Source organism: Somniosus microcephalus, chromosome 10, assembly GCF_052327205.1.
Source record: "Somniosus microcephalus isolate GS21.2 chromosome 10, FLI_Smic_1.0, whole genome shotgun sequence".
NCBI lineage: Eukaryota > Metazoa > Chordata > Chondrichthyes > Squaliformes > Somniosidae > Somniosus > Somniosus microcephalus.
The window spans coordinates 9,350,189-9,366,810 of record NC_140996.1 but is presented as its reverse complement, the minus strand read 5'-3'; the positions used below and the strand labels follow the sequence as shown (position 1 = coordinate 9,366,810).

General features: G+C 42.9%; 1 protein-coding gene across 5 annotated transcripts in view; it reads left to right on the top strand.

Moving 5' to 3' along the window:
- tm9sf2 (transmembrane 9 superfamily member 2) overlaps positions 1-16,622 on the top strand; it is a 76,446-nt gene that overhangs the window by 14,339 nt on the left and 45,485 nt on the right. For all 5 annotated transcript variants that reach the window (XM_085998414.1, XM_085998413.1, XM_085998412.1 and 2 more), the window contains exons 2-6: positions 3,818-3,885; positions 4,078-4,171; positions 7,362-7,489; positions 13,816-13,945; positions 15,039-15,160. In XM_085998414.1, the coding sequence (XP_085854540.1) occupies positions 3,818-3,885; positions 4,078-4,171; positions 7,362-7,489; positions 13,816-13,945; positions 15,039-15,160 (542 nt within the window). The remainder of the gene's footprint in view (positions 1-3,817; positions 3,886-4,077; positions 4,172-7,361; positions 7,490-13,815; positions 13,946-15,038; positions 15,161-16,622) is intronic.

Sequence of the window (16,622 nt, the reverse complement as noted above, 5' to 3'; positions counted from 1 at the left end):
ATACCATACTGTGATACAGTTCGTCAGGATGCTCTCTATTGTGCAGCGGTAAAAGTTAGAGAGGATCAGGGGTGACAGGTTACATCCCTTCAGCCTCCTTAGGAAATATAGGCGCTGCTGGGCCTTCTTCACCAGAGAGGAGGTATTGAGGGACCAGGAGAGGTCTTCCGTGATGTGGACTCCAAGGAACTTAAAGCTGTCCACCCTTTCCACCACAGCCCCATGGATGTGGATGGGGGTGTGACTTCCGCCTACGTATCCGATGACAACATTGGTGAATCATAAAACATATACAGCTCACTTTAGCACATTCCAATTCTGTTTGTTTATGCACAGGCTTTAGTTATTTAAGAAAATGTTGAAATTAGTATGGTTTAACATAGTTGCAGTGGGAGCTGCACCAAGCATTGATTAACAATGGTGTTCATTTTGTATACATCTACCTGCAGGATGCTGTGGGTACCTTGGCATATAGGGGTACAGTAGCAAGAGACGTACAATTGCACTTGCATGCACAAGACTGGAATAAAGAAGGAACTTGCATTTATATACAACCTTTCACATCCTTAGGATGTCCCAAAACCAATTAATTACCTTTGAAGTGCTGTGATCTTTTTATATGCGGCAAGAAATTTGTGCACAGCAAGGTCCCACAAACAGGAATGAGATAAATGTCCAGCTAGTTAATCTGCTTCGTGGTGGTTGAAGGATAGATTGCGACCAGGATACCAGGAGAAATCCCTGCTCTTCCTTAAGTAGTGCTCTGCCATCTATTACGTACAACCTGAACAGGCAAGTAGGGCCTTGGTGTAATGTTTCATCCGAAAAGCAGCATCTCCACCAATGCAGTCCCTCCCTCAGGACTACACTGACATGTCAGCCTAAATTATGTGCTCAAGTCCCGAAGTAGGCCTTCAACCCACAACCTTCTGACTCCGAGGCACGAGTGAAACCGCCGAGCTAACATGACATTTGCAATTTAAGACCTAGAAAGAATTGAGTGCAAGGAACTGAATGGATACGCAGGCCAACCAAGGGAGAATACCTTTCAAAGTCTCTCCGAGTTTACCCTGAGCTTCCCCTTGTGGGATGCTTCCATGTGATCCTAGTGCCTTTTAGAATGAGTAATTGAAACCTAAAGAGTAGTTTTGTGTGTTTTTTATAGTAAATTGCAGCGTAATCTCATTGTGGTAAAAATTAAATGAATCCCCCAGCATAACGCTGCAAATGTATTAGTCTTGAATATCATTGTAGCACTGTGAACCACTCTGTGAGCGCAGCCACGTAGGGTGCTTCTCTTCGGCGGCAGTTGGGGGAGTCTAACTGCAAAAATAATTTTAATTTAGGTATATTTGGAGAATTATTTTCTACAAGTACTTGATAAAGCCTTTTCAGGATTCTGTCTTGGAATAGTCCTTTAAATGCTTAAAGTAGAAAAGAAGAGACTAAATGTTGTTAATCAATTGTTTGTAATCTAATCTATCTTTTGAAACTGATCCTGAAATGTAGGAACTTGGATTTTTCAATCCATTAATGAAAATGTTCGTGGTAATCCTTTATATCATATTGGGCTCAAGGGATACATTCAATTTTTTTTCCTCCTTGAGCATTGATTCCTTGCTGGAATTTGATTCTACACTCTCCATTGTAACCTCACCCAAATGACTGCCACTCATATTTGAGTGTGACTGGGTGCCAGCAAGTTATCAAACCATAGAATGCATCCCAGGTAATTCTTTCCTAACCCGGTGGGAGGGTGGGGCATTTGGACCAAATGTAGCTGCAATAGTGTAGGGCAGGTGTGATCAACTAACAACGCAGACTATGATTTAAACTTGGGACTTTGGTTTACTTGCTTCGTAGGGAGTCCTGAATCTGTGTGTTCATGTTGCAGTAACTGGAGGTGGGGCAGGGCTGTAAATGGTACAGGTTCAGCTTTAGCATGCAGGTGCAGCAGGCGGTTAAGAAGGCAAATGGTATGTTGGCCTTCATAGCGAGAGGATTCGAGTACAGGAACAAGGATGTCTTGCTGCAGTTGTACAGGGCCTTGGTGAGACCACACCTTGAGTATTGTGTGCAGTTTTGGTCGCCTTATCTGAGGAAGGATGTTCTTGCCATGGAGGGAGTGCAGCGAAGATTCACCAGGCTGACACCTGGGATGGCAGGAATGACGTACGAGGAGAGATTGGGTCGATTGGGCTTATACTCGCTGGAGTTTAGAAGAATGAGAGGGGATCTCATTGAAACTTATAAAATTCTAACAGGACTAGGCAGACTAGATGCAGGAAGGATGTTCCCGATGGCCGGGGAGTCCAGAACCAGGGGTCACATTCTAGGGATAAGGGGTAAGCCATTTAGGACAGAGATGAGGAGGAATTTCTTCACCCAAAGAGTGGTGAACCTGTGGAATTCTCTACCACAGAAGGCAGTTGAGGCCAATTCATTAAATATATTCAAGAAGGAGTTAGATATATTTCTTAAGGCTAAAGGGATCAATGGATATGGAGAGAAGGCAGGGACAGGGTGCTGAATTTGGATGATCAGCCATGATCTCATTGAATGGCGGAGCAGACTCGAGGGGCCGAATGGCCTACTCCTGCTCCATCTTCTATGTTTCTATGTTTAGGCAGATGGTTGTCTTTTCTGGACAATTTGACACTGGTTCAAGGTTCTTGAGGCAAATTGAATTTGTCGGTTGTGATTTTTAAAAAATGTTTTAGTATTTTTGTAATGCTAGATTCAGCATATTTTTGAACAATAAGTCAGCAGTCTGAAAGTTTGTTTTGGCTATCTGATAATTTGAAGTGTTACGCAAAGAAAGGGTTTGTTATGTGTGATCTTCAGCATTGCACCCCATTGTTAGATGGTGGCTTGTTGCAACACGCTAGGGCGGGCCAGGTGTTCTGTTCCATTCACACAGCAGGTGTCTTGGGTAAGGCCAATTCATGGAGCCTCCTGGGCAGGTGTTCACCACAGAATAGTAACTGACTGACAGCTCAGTAGACAGAACCCCCATCTCATCGACTTAAGGCTGGGGTAGTGTGCAGAGAATGTCGTGTCCGCTCTCGCTGACTCTCTTCATTCCCTCCCCCCTCCAAAGTGGCAATGTTTGTAGTTGAAGCTATCAGCATTTTAAATGTCTGAACCAGTTTGACTCGAGGTGAGTGGTTGAGGCGAATAGTATAGATGTATTTAAGGGGAAGCTAAATAAACACGAGAGAGAAAGGAATAGAAGGATATGCTGACGGGGTGAAATAAAGAGGGGTGGGAGGAGGCTTGTGTGGACCTGTTGGGCCGAACGGCCTGTTTCTGTGCTAAAAATTCGGTGTATGTAAAAGCTGTATGTAGCTCATTTAGATTTGTTATGTGAATGAAACACCTCTTGGTATCTATATGTGCCTTGTCTCAATAGAGTGTTTTTCAATCATCCTTCCTGAAAGAGGAGAGTTCACGTGTTGGCACTTGTCATATTTCAGTACCGTCATATTTCAGTACCGATATGTGATCTCAGGGTCATGCTATTGTTTAACTGATATTGGGCAGAAAAAAGTGCACTGCGAATCATGGAGGAACAAGAGTGACCAGTAATGCTGAACACGTGAATATTGTGTATTTAAAAAAATTGCGACAGTTCTACACTATGCTTCAGCTGTTTAAACTCCTACTGTGTCATATTTTGTACGACACACAGGTTTTGGTGATGCCTTCGCATCTTGCTTCCCCCGTCCACCCCAAAAGTACATTCAAACACTTGAAGTAGGAAAAGTAGCGATGATTTTTAACATTGCTTATTTTTTTCTCCTTTGTCCCCATCCAGAGTGCTATTGAACTATTTGTAAACAGGTTGGACTCAGTGGAATCTGTTCTACCTTATGAGTATGCTGCGTAAGTAAATTTACCTTTGATTTAAAGCCTTCGGAATGTATTTATACTTATATTTATAGACTTATCACGATATATTTTCTGGCTGTGTCTACATGTGCAAATAATATAAATACATTGGATCGTAATCAAAGATATGCTGAGTTGGCAAAATTGCAGTCGATAAGATCCTGAAAATGTTTCTTCCTGATAAAGGTTTGATTTCTGTCAATTGGAAGAGGAAAAGCGTCCCTCAGAAAACCTGGGCCAAGTACTCTTTGGTGAGAGGATTGAGCCATCTCCATACAAGGTATGGGTTTGCCTTCCTGGAATAATGAGGTTCATATCAAAAAGAACACTATTCTAATGTATAGAAGTAAATGTTTCTTGTTCTAGGATATTACAGTATGAAGCAACCTAAGCAATGGATAGTTAAAAAGGCTTCTCGTATTTGTTCAGTGAGTTTATCTCGGCTATACGGAAGCCCCAAGTTTAGTCCCTGTTCTCTACCGAGTTAGCTGATTTGAGGTTGCTGTAAAGTTCACAGTGGTTCCAGGTTAGGGAGGGGTGGATCGACGACGATTACCACGGATTGTGCTGAGCAGAGCATCAAATTGTGTGGTTTTTTTGTAAATTGAATGGCTTTTGAATCAAGCTGTCATCGAGCTTTGTCTAGATGGTGAGTGCAAGGAGCTTTGCCCATTGCCAAACCAGTTCAACTGGATAGAAGTCATAGCATTAAAATGAGAGAAAATTATGCCAAATAATAAAGAATACAAAAACATTTGAAAGCTTATTGATAAATATTTTCTTTCCTTTCCTTCCCCCCCCAAAAAATTACTGCCATACTACATTTCTTAGATCATTCACACACGTTTCCCTTAAAAACCACCAATAGGTTTAGCAGGATTGAGTCCCTTTTCATCAGACTGCTTGTTTTGATGCACTTTCCTGTTGCAGTTTGCATAGTGTCCCCTTCAAGAAAGTCACTCCCAATTTAAGGAAGGGGTCAGGGTTGCATTTAGGTGTCTGGGGCACTGGGAGACCAGTTTAAGAAAGGCTGCCACTCCCTGTTTCTGCCATCCAGGAAAAGAAAATACGCCATGTCATCCGATACGAAGAATTTAAAACTCATCACCTCTGATTTTCAAAACTCGGGAAATAGGAGCGTGGCCGTGAAAGTTTCCATTAATTCTGTAGTTCACTTCTGTGGGCTGTCGCACGTACAAGCACAACCAGGAAGTGTATATGGAAATAATGGAACAATTACGGTCCTTTTCATCGTATGTATTGTACAGCTATTAGTGTGTTCTCGTTCAGTTGAGTCCAAGGAAACAACTTGGTGCAATATTAAAGCAAGATATATATATATGTTGTAAATAACAACAGAATGCTGGAAAAACTCAGCAGGCCAGGCAACATCCGTGGAGAGAGAAATAGAGTCAACGTTTCAGGCCGAAACCCTTCGTCAGGACTGAGAAAAAACACAGGAAATGAAACAGATTAAAAGGCCAGTTTGGGGGCAGGGAGAGAACAAAAGAGAAGTGAAGAGACATTAAGAGGTATTCAAAACGAGACGAGATGGTGATAGGACTAGTGGAGACAAAAGACGGCTCTAGATTAGGTGTGAAATGTGCTGGCAGAATGAGAGACAGCTGCCATGTGGGAGAGAGAAAAAGGGGGAAGGGCCAAAACAAAGGTGTGGATAAAAAATATATATAAAAATGTAATAGGGGCCGAGGTTATGATCTGAAATTGTTGAACTCGATATTGAATATATATATTGTATATTGGTTTCTCTCACTTTACTATTTCTGGGCTCTTAACTTTATTCAGTTTTTTTCCTACTTTGTGCTGATCTGTATTTTTCTTTCTTATTTCTCCAGTTTTTCTCTCTTCCTCAGTCTCTATTCTCCTCTGTTCCTGTTCATTCCCTCATACTTTCCTGGGAGCGTGCATTATAACAACAACTTGCATTTATATAGCGCCTTTAATAATATAGGAAAACATTCCAAGGCACGTCACAGGAGCGCAATGAGACAAAAATTAACACCGAGCCAAAGAGGGAGATAGTAGGACGGGTGACTGAAAGCAATTACTCTGTTTTTACACAATTAATTTTGTTGGCACCTATGTTGGATTGTAGTAAACTGGCGTGTGTATATATCATAGTTTTCCTCTAATGTGGAGTGGCATGCTTTCAAGGGCAGGCTTTATCTGTGCTGCTTTGTATTATGGGAACGATCAGCTGTTATTACTAAGATTGTAAAATTCGACATTTTTGCTCTTGCAACATTGGATCCGAGGAATGTCCAAGTTGTTTTCTTCCCCTCCCGCAATGTCAACAACAACAATAACTTGTATTTATATAGCGCCTTTAACGTAGTAAAACGTCCCAAGGCGCTTCACGGGAGCGTTGTAGAACAAAATTTGCCACCAAGCCACGTGAGATAGTTGGGCAGATGACCAAAAGCTTGATCAAAGTGGTAGGTTTTAAGGAGTGCCTTAAAGGAGGAAAGCGAGACGGAGAGGTTTAGGGAGGGAATTCCAGAGCATAAGGGCCTTGGCAGCTGAAGGCACGGCCGCCAATGGTGAAGTGATTAAAATCAGCAATGCTCAAGAGGCCAGAATTGGAGACCATGTCGGAGGGTTGTAGGGCTGGAGGAGATTACAGAGATAGGGAGGGGCGAGACCATGGAGGGATTTGAAAACAAGGATGAGAATTTTAAAATCGAGGTGTTGCATAACCGGGAGCCAATGTAGCTCAGTGAGCACAGGGGTGACGGGTGAACGGCACTTGGTGCGAGTTAGGACACAGGCAGCCGAGCTTTGGATGACCTCAAGTTTACGGGGGGTAGAATGTGGGAGGCCAGCCAGGAGTGGGTTGGAATAGTCAAGTCTAGAGGTAACTTAAGGCATGGATGAGGGTTACAGCAGTAGATGAGCTGAGGCCGAGGCCGAGTCGAGCGATGTTCCGGAGATGGAAATGGGCAGTCTTAACCACCACAAAATGCACCCCAGAAAGGCTTGAAGAATTGTTGAGGGTAAAGGGAGAGAAGGAAATGTGATGTGGCTTGACAATCAGTTGCACTTTCACATGATACAGGAAACTTTCGTTTAACCGGAGGTTAAATGTCCGGAAAGCTCTACCTACCGGCAAAATTCAGGAGCCGTTTCCTATAAGTTTTTTTACTTCTCGTTGCTTTTTTTTTCCAGTCAGGCTCTGCAAGTGTCTGGCTGAAGCTGTTGCTTAGCTACAGAGACGCTTTTAAGCTGCGCGGACTGTTTTGAAGCTGTTGCTAAGCAACAGGGTTTGTTGATTCATACGGAGCTGATTAGCACTGGTTTGTACGGCAGTTTTGTTGGTACGGCACCAGCTCGGTCCCGTCAGTGCCGGATACCAGAAAGTTTCTTGTATTGTGAACTACTTTAGTTCAGTTGAAGCAGGAGCCCTGGGTTATTGCATGAAAATGACTGAAGAATTGTTTTTTAAATTACAGTTCCACTTCAAGAAGGAAGAAGTATGTAAGCACGTATGTACAAAAGAATACAATACAGGGAAAGACGATGACAAATCAAAGCTGGCGTTTTTGAAGAATGCCATGCATTTAAACTATCAACATCATTGGTGAGTGGCTAATCACAAACAGTGTGCTGCTGTTTTCGTTAAATTTGTACACTTCACTTGTTTTGGTTACTAACATGTCCTTCTAAAAACTATAGTGCTACAGTTCTATATTTGTCATTGTTTCCATGAGAATAGTTCTGTACTTTCATATACAGTAATTGACCAGGTATTGTTTTTACAAAAGGGTACACACAACTGCTGCTATAAATGACACTGGTCTACTTTGCATATCACTGCTTTTCTTTCTTCCTGGTGCATACACAAAGGTGATTGTACTGGTCAGCAATACAAATTTCCCTTAAAAAGCAAAGCGGCAGTATAACTGCAGTCTCAATGATGAAGTGATGTGCCCGATAGCAATCAGTACAGTGCTCTTGTTCAAGAAAAGCTAATGGAGAAATCATATACAACTTCTTAAACACATGACGCATTAGACGATAGAAGCAGGAGAAGGCCATTCGGCCCTTCGAGCCTGCTCCGCCATTCAATGAGATCATGGCTGATCATCCAAATTTGTACGTCTCCAAGAAGCAGCCCTCTGGAGAGAATTAATGTAGCAATAGAACCTATACCACTGATTCAGAGCTAGCACTATTTAGACAGTGCTATCAAGCGGCACTTACTCAGCAATAACCTGCTAACTGACGCCCAGTTTGGGTTCCGCCAGGGCCACTCAGCTCCTGACCTCATTACAGCCTTGGTCCAAACATGGACAAAGAGCTGAACTCAAGAGGTGAGGTGAGAGTGACTGCCCTTGACATCAAGGCAGCATTTGATCGAGTGTGGCATCAAGGAGCCCTAGCAAAACTGAAGTCAATGGGAATCAAGGGGAAAACTCTCCATTGGTTGGAATCATACCTAGCACAAAGGAAGTTGGCTGTGGTTGTTGGAGGTCATTCATCTCAATCACATGACATCACTGCAGGAGTTCCTCAGGGCAGTGTCCTAGGCCCAACCATCTTCAGCTGTTTCATCAATGACCTTCCCTCCATCATAAGGTCAGAAGTGGGGATGTTCGCTGATGATTGCACACTGTTCAGCACCATTCGAGACTCGTCAGATACTGACGCAGTCCGTGTCCATATGCAGCAAGACCTGGACAACATTCTGACTTGGGCTGACAAGTGGCAAGTAACATTCGCACCACACAAGTGCCAGGCAATGACCATCTCCAACAAGCGAGACTCTAACCATCTCCCCTGGACATTCAATGGCATTACCATCGCTGAATCCCCCACTATCAACATCCTGGGGGTTACCATTGATCAGAAACTGAACTGGACCAGCCATATAAATACTGTGGCTACAAGAGCAGGCCAGAGGCTGGGAATTCTGCGGTGAGTGTCTCACCTCCTGACTCCCCAAAGCCTTTCCACCATCTACAAGGCACAAGTCAGGAGTGTGATGGAATACTCTCCACTTGCCTGGATGAGTGCAGCTCCAACAACACTCAAGAAGCTCGACACCATCCAGGACAAAGCAGCCCGCTTGATTGGCACCCCATCCGCCACCTTAAACATTCACTCCCTCCACCACCGGCGCACTGTGGCTGCAGTGTGTACCATCTACAAGATGCACTGCAGCAACTCGCCAAAGCTCCTTCAACAGCACCTTCCAAACCCGCGACCTCTACCACTTAGAAGGACAAGGGCAGCAGACGCATGGGAACATCACCACCTACAAGTTCCCCTCCAAGCCACACACCATCCTGACTTGGACCTGTATCGCCGTTCCTTCACTGTCGCTGGGCCAAAATCCTGGAACTCCCTAACAGCATTGTGGGTGTACCTACACCATATGGACTGCAGCGGTTCAAGAAGGCGGCTCACCACCATCTTCTCAAGGGCAATTAGGGATGGGCACTAAATGCAGGCCTAGCCAGCAACGCCCACATCCCATCAATGAATTTAAAAAAAATTAAAAAATATATAGATAGTCTGTAGCACAAAATAATTATTCATAGAAAAAGCAGTTATACTTGTGTAACTGGTATTTAATGGTTACATAAAAGCTTGCCTCACGATGGTTCTGTTAATCACTTTAAATACGTGGCCTGTTCTTGATTTCTGCATTGAGGGGGCACACCCTAAATATTAAGAGATTTGCATTTATAAAGCATCTTTTACCACCTCAGGATGTCACAATGCTCTTCCCAACCAATGAACTACTTTTGAAGTATGGTCACTCATATAAGCAAATGTTGTAGCCAATTTCACACAGCAAGGTCCCACAAGCAGCAGCGATAAATGACTAGTTAGTCTGTTTTAGTGGCATTGGTGGAGGGATAAATGTTGGCCAGAATATCTGGAGACTCCCCTGCTCTTTGTACAGCTCCATGAGATCCTTTACATCTGGCACTTCAGTTTAACGTCTCATTTGAAAGACCGTGCCTCTGGTAATGAATCACTCCCTCAGCACTACTGTGGTGTCAGCCAATGTTCCCTTTAAGCTGCGCGGCCAAGCAGCTCTCCAGGGATCCCACGCAGCCAGATTTTCAATGCAAAATCCACGCATGCAGGGGTATTTTGAATTGTCCACGCAGCCCTGTAAAGGGGCCGTGCGGTGCCCAAAAAAATTACAGGGAACATTGGTGTCGGCCTAGATTATATGCACAAATTCTGGGAGTGGAGCTTGAACCCTCAACCTTGTGACTCAAAGGCAAGAGTCTACCAACTGAGCCAGGCCGACAGTTAGAAGAAATGAATGCCAATAAAGTGTTAAAGCTTACTGTTTCAGTATTCCCCAAACTCTTCAAACTTGAGCAATTAAGTTCTTAATGGAGAAGATTCCCTTAAACTATTTGGATACAGCAGCGAAGCTAAATCTTCTCTTCCTAGCTAATGAAATTGACTTTTCTGCTCCTATAATAGTGGAACTATTTTCTAATATGCAAGATAATAGTTACTTTTCCAAAAATAGTTTCAGCTCAAGAGTCTTAGAATTGCAGCACTTTATAGTTTTATTTGTGTATGTTGTCTTCTGACATTTACTGTGGTGGAGGGGGGAATGTAACTAACAATTGTTGGAAGTAGATTCTTACCTGGCTGGTGTAGGATGTTTTGACTACATGCAAGTGCTACATTAGTATAGAAGCCAAGGAGAGTAAAACGGGTAGCTTGAGGCCCCTTGCCTCCCGCCACTGGGAGAGAACACGTGGCCCCCACGCCAATACGAGCAAGGCTGGGAAGAGTTGCGACATTACTAGAAGGAAGGAAATTCAGTGAACCCATCATGTGGTTCCCAAAGGCCAATCGTTATCACCGAAGGAGAAGTGGGTCCTGTGATTCTCATTAACTAATCAAATTGCTGGAAGAATAATGGAAGTGTGGCTGTTTCCACAAACAGACCAGACTTTAAAAACAGAAAATGCTGGAGACACTCAGCAGGTCAGGCAGCATCTGTGAAGAGAGAAACAGAGTTAACGTTTCAGGTCGATGACCTTTCATCCTGAAACATTAACTCTGTTTCTCTCTTCACAGGTGCTGCCTGACCTGCTGAGTGTCTCCAGCATTTTCTGTTTTTATTTCAGATTTCCAGCATCTGCAGTATTTTTTTGTATTAGATTTTAAAAAGGTTGCACAGATTGACCAGGCAATAGGATAGCCAGAGGGTAACTCAAAGTCAGTGCCTTAATAATGTAGAGGGATGTATTTGAGAGGAACATTGGAATATAGTGCTTGCTCTTTCACGTTTGTGCTGTAAATACCATATTCTACCTTTCATGCTAATCTTTGTCAGGAAATTGTTGGGGTTATATTGTAACACGACTCAAAAAGCACCACTTTATTTCATCAACATTTATGGCAAAAGTTAGAGTATGACTGGTCAGCCTTTCAAAGGTCACTGCATATTAGAGTGCTGACGGCTGTTGTCACTATAACTAAAATATCCTGTGCAAGGAATTTTGAAATCCAACCCATTGATGTGCCTTTTGGCATACTTTGTTACCGGCTATTTAATTGAAATTTGAATTGTATTCTCTTATTCCCCTCTTACAGTATTTCACTTTCTTCCCTCCTCTCATTCCTTGTCTCTTTCAAAATGGTTTCTCTTTGCACCACTGTTTTACTCTTTACCTCTCGGTATTATCACACTCTGCCTTTCTTGCATTTCTTGTCTCTACTCCTTCCTTCGCTCTCTTTTCCCCCCTTTCCCCCTCTTATCCCTGGTTCCTTCTTTATGCCTTTCTTGCGTTCTCTCCTGCTTTACTGCTGTACTGTTTACACTCTCCTTGTCTCATTCCCCCTCTCTTGTCTGCCATTCCCTCTCTCATTGCTTCATTTCATCTTACATTTTCTGTTCCGTATGTGATATTGAACATTAGAAAATATGCTTACTTGTTTTTTAGAATCAGTGTTTTTTGTTTGTGTGCAGTGGAACAAGACCCAGTGCTCTGGAGTAAATTCTTAACTGAGCTTGTTGAGGGAAAGCTGACTGCTTGTGGACTTTGTGTTCTCCCTCACTTTTGTAACTTCTCAATCAGTATCTGTACTTTATGGACCAGCTTGCATATGATCTTCAGGATCTGCTGGGCATCATTACACTTCAGCATTTAATTTAATAAGTGTGTAGTTTCTGTGAAACATATTGGCCCGGAATTTGCGGTAGTTAATAATGGCGAACTTAACAGCGTTCGTTGTTAATTACCCCTTTGAAACAGACTGCAACTTCAGGACGTAGCGCATGCGTATCCAAACACGGAAATCCTGAAGTTGCGGTCAGTCATTCACTGCTCTGATACTGGCTGCGCTCTGCGCTGTGCCCCCCCCCCCCCCCCTTTCCCATAGCCGGAAATCAGTGAAACTGACAACACCTTCGGCTTTTCTACAGTAATATCACTGTTAAATACCCTTTCAAAAAATTAGGCTTTGATTAGGTGCAACTGGGGCATTAACAGCGTATGGACTGCTAAACAAACATTCTGGCCCTGAAAAACTAATTTTAATTTTGTGGAGTGTCAAATTTCTCCATTATAATAAAAAATTACAATTATTAAGAAACTTTATAAAATTTTATATATTTTTAAAAGTTTGTTCATATTTATTTCAGGTTTACCTGCTCCCCATGTGAGAGCTCCAATCTTTGTTTTGCTCTCTGTAACATTTTTTAGAATTCTGAATAACAGAAGCTTCTTCACTTCCTGGTTCGCTGTTTGTGAGAATTCTGCATTGTGATTGGCTGCTTACACAGCTTGTTGACGTCGCAGCAGCTCGCACTAGGGATTCCCCACTAGATTGCACTGATCTGACTTGCACGCCGAGAAAGGCAAACTTCTCGCCGCAGAGACCGGGAGATCTTTGTGGGCAGCTTTCTTTAGGGCAAGCGGCGAGCGCCTTTGCTTCACTGCTGAGGACACATTCCAGGCCAGTGTGATCAGGGGTTATCTTGCAGTAAGCTATCAGGGTCGCCCCCCACTCCATTTGGCTTCTTTTCTGCTGTAGAGGCTACTAGCATGCTGAGGGTTTATGATTATGGCAGCAGCAACAGTGTAATTTCCTGTTTACTCTCGTGCTGGTCTCTAGCTTGGATTGAGTGTGTGGGCAAGCACAGCCAAACAAAGAGCCCACAAAAATTGCACTTTAGCTGCAAGAGAGTTTTGTGCAGCACCCAAGATGTCGCTTGTCTGCTCTGAGTTGGTTCCTCAGAAAGTCGCTCATTTTCTTGTGAGCACAGGAGAATGGAACACTTATATAGAACACTTATGTTGACGGGAGTGGAGAGGTCCTGAAGATGTGTGATCAATAAAATTGAAGGTTCTAATGCTTTCCGAATCTAATCCTGACTCGCACCAAGTCCTGCTCACTCATCACTCCTGTGCTCGCTGACCTACGTCGGCTTCTGGTCTGGCAACGCCTCAGTTTTAAAAATGGTCATTTTTGTTTTCAAATCCCTCCACGGCCTCGCCCCTGCCTATCTCTGTAATCTCCTCCAGCCCTGCGACCCTCCAAGATCTCTGCGCTCCTCCAATTCTGGCGCAACCCTGATTATAATTGCTCCACCATTGGTGGCCGTGCCTTCAGCTGCCTGGACCCTAAGCTCTGGAATTCCCTCCCTAAACCTCTCCGCCTCGCTACCTCTCCTCCTTTAAGACGCTTCTTAAAATCTACTACTTTAACCAAGCTTTTGGTCACCTGACCTAATATCTCCTTATGTGGCTCGGTGTCAAATTTTGTCTGATAAAACTCCTGCAAAGCACCGTGGGACTTTTTACTACGTTAAAGGTGCCATATAAATGCAAGTTGTTGTTGTAATGGCTGCTTTTTGCTTTTTTATGAGAGAGAACGCATTTGTACGATTTTAAACGTACTCAACCTCACTGCTTGCAGGATCATTGATAATATGCCTGTCACATGGTGCTATGACGTGGAAGGTGGACAGAAATTCTGCAATCCAGGTTTTCCCGTTGGTTGCTATATTACAAAAAACGGTCGTCCGAAAGATGCTTGTGTGATTAGTGTAAGTTTGTACACGTTTTTACATATTTAGATGCTAGCCCTTATAGCACTCCAGTACTAATTATTAAAGGCACAAAGCTTTCTTGACCAAGGATTTGAACAAAATGCCATTTGGTGAACAAATGTATGGTAAAGGTTGGAACTGATCAATATCCTTACTGATACTTCCTAGATATCAAAAAAAAGAGGCTGAGTGTAATTATAAATATTCCTTTCATGTATGATGAACTTCCCAAACCTGGCTATATCAGTGTAGATTATACTCCTTCACTGACTTGTGCTAGATTTGTCTCTTTTGGTGGGAATTTTCTCCACAGTTCCATGCCCACCACTGGCTGTCCTTCATATTTGTTGTAGGGCTATTGGAATATGGATGGGATCGTAGCTGAGTCCAATCTTGCCCTCCATCTGCGCGCACACATTTATCCAGCAGTGGGTTACTGGTTAATGATCAGGAGTGGGGAATCTTGGCCAGTGTTGTTTTTCCCCTCCTGGCCCGTATGGGGATCGTACGGGAAAGCGGAATTGTGGTTGAAGATCAGCCATGATCTTATTGAATGGCGGAGCAGGTCCGAATGGCCTACTCCTGCTCCTAATTCTTATGTGAGGGTCTGCCACTGTGTAAAACTCTAGGGGGAAAATCTGGGTCATGCCAGAGGTGCCTAGTTGCAGCATCCCTGTGTTAATGTGCTTTAAAGCTGACAGTCCAATTGGAAGGCAGCTTTTTGTATGTAGGGATAGGTCATAAAGTTTATATTGAAAAGAAATGCACAATAAGTTTTTTCTCTACACATTTTTGCTTTGAGGTACATATTTTTGTATAACCATTATTGTGCGGTGAGATCTTGAAATACATTTGTGATAGTTTTCCTTGTAATTGCTCATTTCACTGATTAATTGTAAACTTCATAACAAGCAAAATGATTAACGGCAATAGTCACCAATTCAAATTAATAGAGGTTAACTACTGAGGGCTTGTAAATTAATTTTCTTAAAGCAAACCTTGATTTTAACATATAAATTGCTTTCATGCAAAGTTCTTGGTTTTGAGTATAACTATTTTTGTGACTTATTTTCCCCCTTCCATTGTATAGTCTTCTTTCAACGAGAAGGACACGTTTTATGTCTTCAATCATGTGGATATCACGATATATTTCCACAGTGAAGTTCAGGAGGCTGGTGCAAGACTTGTGGCTGCTAAGTTAGAACCAAAAAGGTATGCAAATGGTTAAATGGAATAAGTATAATGTCTAAAGAAAAGTGGTCAATGGATATTACACACTTCTTTATCAAACTATCGAGAATATATAAAAAATCATGTCCCTGAATGCACCTCCTGTCAACTTTTTCCATTATAAATTCCTATGTCCATATTTGTTACGGAAAATGGTTATGTAAAACTTGTCAACTTGTAATTAGACTCTGCTCAGTGGAGGTGCTGGTAGAAGGGCGCATTCTGTGGCGAGTTTAGTTCATATCTACCATGCTTCACGCCGTTCAATGTATTTGAATGGTTAGCCAGACAGCACAATGATGTTTTTGCGAAGCTAACCGAGGAGTGGTGCATCTCGCACAGCAGCTTTCGGATTGTCGCGTTTTGCCGCGCATCTGCCCTCCCCTGAAGTTGCTGTCCATTTTGCGCATAAAATAGCGGTGAGCGCTGTTAGCCACATCGTTATTTTCATAGTAAATTCTGGCCCAATAAATTTACACGGGAGTTTCGTTATAAATGTGGACTTAGGAATTCAATGTGGAAATACAAATATAAGAACAAAATGTAAGATTTTAAAATGGGGACTGAATTATGTCTGAATGCCCTGGCCCAATTATCCCCACTCACTGACCCCATTTCATCCGCAGATTTATCTTGATCTTAACTCCCCATAGAATCATACAGCACAGAAGGAGGCCATTTGGCCTCTCTCGCCTGCGTTGGTTCTTTGAAAGAGCTATCCAATTATTCCCACTCCCCTGCTCTTTCCCTACAGCCCTCCCCCATACCCACTATTCCCTATCCAATACCCACTTGTCCCATATCCTTGGTCCCCAACTCCATACCCCCAGTCCCCTACCTCCATCCCATACCCTCTATCCACCATTCTCGTGCCCCGTGTGCCATATCGCATACCCCCTTTCCCCTATCCCATACCTAATCTCATACCCCCTGTCCCCCATCTCATACCCCCTACTCCCCAGCCTCTCGCTGGTAACCCTCTCGCGTCTCCCGATTAAATCAAACCCATGTGAAACGCTGCAGGAGATCAGCTAGTAATCTTTTATTTATTACTTTAAAAGATACTGGGTTTACGAGGTGGCCTTTTAACTATTGTTGAACAATTATCTTATATTCTCCTTCATTACTTCCCCATCCCATTTTTAAATAGATACTGCACTATGTGGTTTTCCCATAAGAAGGTAGATAGGCAGAAAAGCTACTGCATGATGTTCAAAAGAGGCACCAAAGAGTAGCACAGATTGGTGTATGTTTTTATTTTTATCCGCATCCCACTTCCTGCCAGATAAGCTGGAATACGAGACTTTGAATTAATTTCTTGATTGGAATGAAATCTGAATGTAAATTTACCTGAATACTCCTGGTGCATACATACCTGACTCCAATTTTTAAAGCATACCTCCTTAAAGCATGCATAACATTCTTCACATAGTAGACTCTTAAT